At 54.3% G+C, this 8327-nt stretch overlaps 1 protein-coding gene across 1 annotated transcript; it reads right to left on the bottom strand.

Moving 5' to 3' along the window:
- Positions 1–7592: 7592 nt before the first annotated feature.
- TMEM203 (transmembrane protein 203) lies at positions 7593–8319 on the bottom strand. Its single transcript, XM_068656678.1, has one exon. The coding sequence runs from the start codon at positions 8317–8319 to the stop codon at positions 7909–7911; it is 411 nt and encodes a 136-aa protein (XP_068512779.1). The 3' UTR covers positions 7593–7908.
- Between the last annotated feature and the right edge of the window lie 8 nt (positions 8320–8327).

Genomic DNA, 8327 nt, shown 5'->3' on the forward strand with positions numbered 1-8327 from the left:
CTGCCCTGCTGCAAACACTGCCTTTGCCACCCTAAACTGCCATCCTGGCTCTCCCAGGATGCAGGGATGCTGCAGCTGTGATATGCCGGGTGGCACCAGACTTCCCTTTAATGTTTGAGGGCCTTAAATAAAAGGGGAGGAAAGTAGAAAAGCAGACTGAGAGCACAGGATGGCGTGGGAACCACACCAGCAGTGGAGGTGGGCAGCGTGTTCCAGGCAGCTCCAGGGGCAGAGGAGAACCCGTGGAGATTTCTCCTTCAAAGCACAGAAGCTGCTCACAGAGCCCTGGTTATAGGGCCGGGACACTGCTGAGCAGCCTGCAGCAGGGGGGTTTCCAGCTCTGCTCTGCTTTTAGTGTCTCTCCCCACTGAAATGGCTGCTCAGGCTGCAGCTTCCAGCTGCGCCCAGCAGCCCACAGAAGCCCCCAGCAGCAGCAGCAGCAGCGGTGGGGTTGCAGAGGGGATGATCCTGCCCCAGCTGTGACTTGCCCTTGGAAGAAACTCCTGCACCACAAGGCACCGTGCAAACCTCTGGAGTGATCCAAGCATCAGAGCCAGCACAGAGAAGGCTCCCAGGCCATGGTGATTTGAAACATGTTTCAGCTAATTTAGCAATAAAAATCTAAGCTGCACTTGCAAGAATTGACATTTCCTTAAAGATATGCATGGATGAGAGCTGGATATGGAGTTAATGTTTTGGCTGTGAATCCTTTCAGCATGTGAAAGTTACCAAAGCCACGAGAAAAACCTGAATGAACGCACTGCTGGAGATGTGCATCAGAACCTTCCTTCGCTGAGTGGCACCCGCCCAGCCCATGGCCAGCAGCCATGCATGGGTGCTTGGGGTGCACCCAGCCTGGGCAGCCCCAGCCCCTGCCCGCAACCAGCAGCTGCTGGGTCCCTGCAGCTCAGCTCATCCCAGGGAAGGCCACAGAAACCAGCCGGGTTAATGATATGTTCTGGGCTTGCCAAAGTCAGCCACTAGCCAGGAAAACATGTAATTCCCACTCCTGGCAACCATGTATTGTCTATACCTCCCACACATGTGGTAAAGCAGGATGATCCTTCCTGATCTTGGTGCCTCACTCCTGACTCTACAAACATCTGAAAGCTGCTCCACCACCCCTGGTTTCCTTCCATGCATGCCTTGGCCACAGTCCGCCATCATTCAGAGCAAAGATGCAGGCACAGACTGGTGAGTGGGGTGTACATCCTTTGACGGTGGGAAGGGAGGCATCTAACCAACTCCTGAGCACCAAGGGGTGAACTTGCCCTCAGTTCTGGTCATAAGTATCCAAGGATTAAATGACAATGTCAGACAATCATCCAGTCATCCAAGGATTGACAACCAAGGATTCATCATCCAAGATGACAACCTACAGACAACATCTGGTATGGGCAGTGTGGGACAAGAGTCGGTGAGACTGGCCAGGGTCAGCTGGAAAGGGAACCACTCCAGTTAAGGGCTTCTTTCTGAGCAATTGATGGTTTTGCTTAAGCTGTCTTTTGCTGGCACATGTGAAAATGAATGGTTGAAAGAAATAAATCATCCAGGCTTGCCACCAGGATTGCTAATCCTCTGCAAAGAGCATTGCAAAAGGCTGGATAGTTTCAAGCACAGAGAGCATCTGATGGAGATGCTTTAGCAAAGGCTTTGTTCCACCCACAAACCCCAATCTCTGGGGTGAAAGAGGTGAGGCAGCCCTAAGGCAGGAGCTGCTGGGAGCCCCGGGTGCACGGCTTGGCACTACTGCTGCAGCCTGGCCAGGAGCCGCAGGACCTCACAAGGGCATACTTACAGGAGATGAATGGAGATATTTGAGATAGTCATGCTCAGCCTCAAAGCCCAAATGAAGTTAGGCCTTTTGTTCCCCTTGCCCTCAGGAAACACAGCAAGGGTCCAGCCCAAGCCTTCTTGGCAGACGTCGTTGTTCCTGATGCGAGTTCTGAGCACTAGGGCTGGACGGACAGACAGCAGCAGAGCTGCAGGACTGCTGGAGCCTGGTAGAGGTGAGGGTGGTGGTGGGGGTTGCTGGGTGGCTGAGCAGTGCTGGATAGTTCTCCCTCATGGCCCTGGTGCATCTTACCTAGGTTATTGGGGTTTTGTCCCTGTGAGAACTGGAGGTGGGAACAGGCTGACTAATGGCATCTTCATTCCCTGTTCCCTTGACCTTTCCACACTGACTTTGGGGCAGTTAGCAACTGCTCCCAGTTAGTGTCAAGACTTGGGCTTATTTCTGGGGCAGCTCCAGCCATCTCCGCATGGCAGAACCACTCTGGAGGACACAGCTCACCTCATGGACACAGGGCTCAGTCCTCAAGCTGTGGCCACGGCACTGAGGGTGCTCCACATCTCCCAGTTTGTCTGTGCCAAGCCAACGGCAGCCCTCAGCCATGTCCTTTGCTCATTCTCCCACACCATCCTCCTCATACACCCCAGAACGTGTGGCTGCTCATCTCACAGCCTTGCCCTCGGGCAGTGGCTTCTGCTCCCACCAGCCCTGGGCAAGGCAGGACGCTGCCCAAACCACAGCACAGGCATCCTGCCAGGGATGCAGCTCACAGCTCCTGACTGGGAGCCACCCAACGCATTGTGATGTTAAAGCCACAACCATACTGAAAAGGTGCTTCCTGCATCAAAATGCAGGTGGAGATGGAGGTCTCTGGCACCACCTATTCCCAGCTGTCTCATTTGGGACCCCTCTTATCCCTGCAGTACCTCTGGTCATGTTGGACATTCATCCCCGCTGTGTGTGAAGCCCAACTGAGGTGTCCCAGGCTGGGCTCTGCTCTGGAGATGCCATATGGGCATGACAGCCCCAGCCACGTCTCCCTCCCATGTGGTCATCCCCCCATGGAGGGGGGCAGCCAGGGCTGGTGTTGTCACTCCCACAGCTCCCCCACAGGGCCAGGAGGTGCCTGGGCTGCTGGGGGCTCCTTCCCCACACCCTCAGGTGCATGGTGCTGCATCTGCAGGACCAAACCGGGGGCATTCCCCAGCATGGGCTTTCCACCCAGGAGCTTCATTTGCTTTGGGAATGGCCCAGCTGGCAACAACCCACAGCTGCAGCAACAAAAATAAACCCAGGGGTTAGATTATTATCTTTGCCAGAGCATATCCCAGCATGATGAAAGAGCCTGTCAGCCCAAGCCCTGAGGAGCCCTCCTCCCTGAGCCAGGACTCCTGCACCAAGCTGGGAGAGGTGCCAGGGGCTGCCCCTCCAGCCCATGCTGGATGCACCAGGACTCCATGGGGGATGCTCCCAGAAGCTTCCACGGCTGGTCCACATCATCCTGGCCACAGGGACATGAAACCCTGAGAAGTTTTGCTGCAGGACTTGGTGCCCCTGGGCAGAGTGTGACTCCTTGGGGCAAGGATCAAGTCCTGGGAAGCAAACTGGCTGGTCCAGGCTGCCAGGTGAAGTCCACCGCCCCCCACTTCACAGGGAGCACTCACACCCCCACTGAGGGCAGCACCCACATGCCATGGCTCAGCCCTGTGCCACCCCTGTGTCCCCAAATGTACCTGGGAGCTTGCCTGGCCTCGGAGAGCAGGGCTGGGGGATGTGCAAAATGCAGGACAAGCTGCTTGCAGGTGAGCTCAGAGGCATGCGGGTGGACATGGCATTGTCCCCCATGTCACACACCACGCCCTGGTGACATGGCTAGCTTGGGTCTGACGGGCCTGGGCGAGCCCCACCACCGGGCAGCAGCAGGAAGCTGTCCTGCTCCTCTGCACAGCGTTACAGCGAGGCTGTGGGATGCAGTCACTTGTCTGATCTTTATTGGTGTGCCCCTTCCTCGGGTTAATTAGCTGGGAGAGCCCTGGGAGCCCAAAGGCAGCCTCCCATCCCCAGGGGGATGCAGTGAGTTCCCTCTCCTGACTCAGAGCCTCCTCCTGCTCCCTGCCCCTCCATATCCCACCATGGCCTCCATCCTGTTCAGCACTAGCCCTTGGCATCCTTCAGCAGACACCAGCAATGCCACCGCCTGCCCCAGCCTCACTCCCCCATCCTCACACCATCACCCCCGGCCCTCATCCGCCCTAGACCCACATGAGTGACCCTGTGGCTGCAGGTGACACAGTGCCTGTGGCCCGTGCACTCAGAATGACTTGTCACATTGTGGACACAACCACAATTTGGGGACACAGAGCATGGGGGTGAACCCAGCAGCATGAGTTGGAAGAGGACCAGAAGCAGTTGCCTGCTTCCTCCCAGGTGACGTGACCTTGGTGTGCCATAGCTTGACACGAGTGAGCCATGGCCGGCTCCGAGCAAAAGGACCAGAGGCGTGCTTGGGGACATTGTGGCTGCACCTGGCTGGCACAGAGCCCTGGAAAACCACATCACAAGGTGACACAGGAGTGGAGGAAACTGGTCCCTGTGCTCGAGTCCCGGCGCCACCTAAGGGTTTACAAGGAGTGAGCAAAATGGGTGCTCCTCTCCTGTGCTTTCAGTGCTGGATCCTAATGTCAGTTTAGCACAGGCCATTGAGAGTCACTGGGGACATCAATGCAGGTGCCACCTGACCGGAGGCTGGTGGGGAGCAAGGCACACCACACACCAGGGGCTAAGCCCCTGCATGGCCCAGTTGGGTAAACTGGTGTCAGCCAAGGGATCCTGCTGGGCCAGACACTGGCTCTCCCCCTACTTTTCCACAATGACTTGGATGAGACAGCATGAAAGAACAGCCTTCATCACTGTGTTGGATTTATGTAGCCAGGGTTTGGTAGTGGGGGTGGGGGGGGGGGGGCTGCAGGCGTGGCCTCTGTGAGCAGAGCCCAGCAGCTGCCGCAGGTCAGATCAGAGCCGGATCCAGATGGCTCCAAAAGGGACCCACTGCTGGACAGAACTGAGCCATGAGCGAAGCTGGTTGGGCCTCTGGGAGAACAGATTTTAGGAAGGGAAAACAAACAAACAAACAAAACAAAACAAAACAAAACAAAAAACAAACAAACAAAAAAAACCCACAACATTTTGCTACAGCAGGTGGGAGAGAGGAATAGGAACCAGCCCTGCAGCCCCCCAGGTCAGTGCAGCAGGAGGGCAGGAGGTGCTGCAGGCACTGAAGCAGAAGTTCCCCTGTGACCTGTGGAGAGGCCCTGGTGGAGAAGGTAGATCTTGGGAGAGCTCCCAAAAAGGGACTTGTGGTGGAGCAGTTTTCTCCTGACAGATGGACCTCATGGTGTGGAGCCCCAGGCCCCACTCAGCCAGGGCCCACTCAGCACCAGCAGGCCCAGCTGCATGAGTAAGGTGTGAAGAGCAGCCAAAGCCCACGCTAACCACTCCCTTCTGTACAGCAGCAACCTCCTTCTGTCATCCTGGGAACCCGTGGGCACAGACAGGCACAACTCCTGTGTGCGCTGTAGCTGCTCATCACGCCATGCAGACACAGCCTCTGGTCTCAGCCGTGCCTTGTGTCTGGCTGGTGCCGTCTGTCCACACCGCTGCACGTGTAGGCTGCCTCGTCCGCACGTCCTCAGCAGCTCCGGGTGGACCATGCAGGGCTGCGCTGCTGTGGTGGCTCAGGATTTGCATCCTGGGGACATCAGCAGCAATGACTCCACGAGGTGGCTTTCACGTCTACCTCAGCAGTGCTTTAGCTCAGGGGAACCCAGGCACTTGAGCTCTGCTGCCCTCAGATGGATTGTTTGGAGTCAGCCTGGTGATTTTTTTTTCCCCTTAACTTCTTAGTTTCCTTGCCATCTACTCAGAGCTAACAGTGGGAAATGAACTGATTCACTTTTCAGTCAGAAGTGCACTGAAGATAAAGCTGAATGATGAAAAGTGATCTCTTCTTTACGAACCTTCCCTGGGGAGCTCATCTGCTAAGGTCAAGGAAGCATCTGCTTGTGTCCTGAGAACAAGACAGCCTGCCAGCCATAGGGAAGAGAGAGGAGGCTCCCTCCTCCCTGGGCAGCTCTTGAGCACCAGGTCACTGGGGGTCATCATAAATCTCATCATAAATGAGTAATTGTTGTGAGGACAAGTGGCTTCACATCTCCAGCACATTTTATTTGTCTAGATTCAGTATCTATTATCTATTACCTAACATCGGTTATCTATTATCTATTATCTCCAGTGACCGTGGCTGAAAAGAAAGAGAATCATTGGGAGCTCCTAGTGCTTTACTGAATTACTGGATTATTAAAATGAATTATTTGAATTTACGCTCTTTGCTTATACTTGCTATCCTGGGCCACACTTCCCAGCCTGTGTGCCTACACCTGCTCACAGGGACTGCACACAGGTCCCCCTACTCCTACTCCTGGGCAAGAGCAGCCCCTGACCTCTCTTTCGAGTCCTATTCTGTGCAAATTCTCTCCTTGAAGCCTTCAGCTCCTGCCCTTAATCATCACAGTAATATTTGTGCACTCCTTGTGCAGGCCTCAGAATTTGTAATGAACGTTTTCCAGGATGAAGCATCAGGCACCTTGCTAAAGAAAGCTTTTTTGAAAGGGAATATCCTGTGAGATCTGCTCTGAATTTACACCACAAGTTTATACAACTAGCACACCAAAAAAAAAAAAAAAAGAAAGAAAGAAAGAAAGAAAGAAAGAAAGAAAGAAAGAAAGAAAGAAAGAAAGAAAGAAAGAAAGAAAGAAATTGGTTGATTTCTTAGGTAATTACAGATTTTCTAGAACCCAGGTATGAATCTGAAAAAGTCTCTTTTATGCAACCTGAGATGCATCCTAATTTCTAAGATCACAACGAAGTCCCACTCTGCAGCAGTTCTCAGCTCTTTTTTATTGCATGCTCTGCCAGCTACATCCCACCTCTTCTCCTGAATTTGAGAGCCCTTTATGCAGCAGTTTTCCATTTCAAGACCTTATCTCCATGAAACAGATCCTGAGAGCGCAGAGAGCACAGGGTGGTACCAGTGGGGTGGATGAGGCAGACACAGATGGGTGAGGGAGCAGTTGAGGCTCAACGGGAAGCCCAGGAGGTGTTTTGTTGCCACCATCATTACAGAGAGGGCTTGACAATTCATTCTCCAAAGGAGAACAGTCGTCTGGGGCTGTGCACCAAAGCAACATTCAACATCTCAGGGTGAGGGGCAGACCCAGGTTCTCAGCACCCTTGTGGTGGCTGTGACACTGTGACAGGTGACACAGAGGTATGTCTTTGGTGCTGGGAGCTCCCCACAACATGGACATTTAACACATCGATCCGTACATCTGGCTGAGTTACCCCTTGCCTTGCCCTCCCAGTACCCCATAGCTTTATGTAGGAAATGGACCTGCAATGCAAAGAAAAAAAATTACATTTCTGTTCAAAAACACACACATCAGTTCTCTCTGTCTCAGAGCACAGCCCCATAAAATCTCATCAGTACACTGAAGGCATCAAGTACCACTCAGGGGAAAGTTGGAAATAAATTAGTGTTGCTGTTGGTGACAACAGATCGATATAATTGTGGTCTCGGACAGGGTGGCACAGGCGACGCAGCAGCTACGGTGCTTCTGGCCAGCAGCAGCCTGAGGTGTGCGAGGTGCCTACAGCAAACAACCAGCCTCCACAGGACTCCTGTTGTCCCAGCAGCAGTTTTAGGTACAAATGCTTTCTAGTAAAACATAATAAATAAAACCAATCCTTCCATACACTTTTATTTTAAAATAAAATAACCGGCATACCAGACAGTGCCTGCACATTGCGATATTTTAAGACTAACACCAAGGACTACGTGAACCTGAAATAATGACGCTGCAAAAGGATCTTCTGCAGAAGGATATGTACAAAGCTATGTACAAGGTGACCGCACGCTGTCGCAAGCCCTGCCTCTCGCAGCACTGCACCCGCACCCAAAACCTCCCTCCAGAACCCAGGATGGGGGAAAGCCCCCGAGCGGCGCTGGGGTCCCCGCAGAGCCGGGGTGTGCCAGGCAGGGCTGGCGCGGGGCTGCGGGCTCAGTTCACGCGGCAGGCCCGGATCATGAGCAGCTGCAGGAGGATGAAGACGGGCGACATGATGAGCCCGTACCACAGCTCCCGCGTGTGCTCCACCAGCTTCTGGCACAGCAGCATCTCGAAGACGAACTTGAGGCTGAGGATGGTGAGGATCCAGAAGAGCCGCAGCACGGCCAGCCGCTTCTCGCCGTCCTGGAACAGCCGCACCGAGACGATGGCGGTGAAGTAGGTGCTGAGGCCGTCGGCGGCGAAGAAGGGGACGAAGACGACCCACCAGGAGAGCGCCGAGGCCTCGCTGTCCACCTTGAGCACCAGGAGCACGGAGAACACCAGCAGGGCCAGGCCGTGCAGGAAGATCTCGAAGGTGGCGAAGCCCAGCCACTGCACCAGCTCCCGCAGCGAGAACAGCATCGTCCCGG

This window comes from Anas acuta, chromosome 20, assembly GCF_963932015.1.
Source record: "Anas acuta chromosome 20, bAnaAcu1.1, whole genome shotgun sequence".
NCBI lineage: Eukaryota > Metazoa > Chordata > Aves > Anseriformes > Anatidae > Anas > Anas acuta.

Bases quoted from the DNA above. Each gene is read 5' to 3' on its own strand.
- TMEM203 (XM_068656678.1), bottom strand. From the start codon at position 8,319: ATGCTGTTCTCGCTGCGGGAGCTGGTGCAGTGGCTGGGCTTCGCCACC.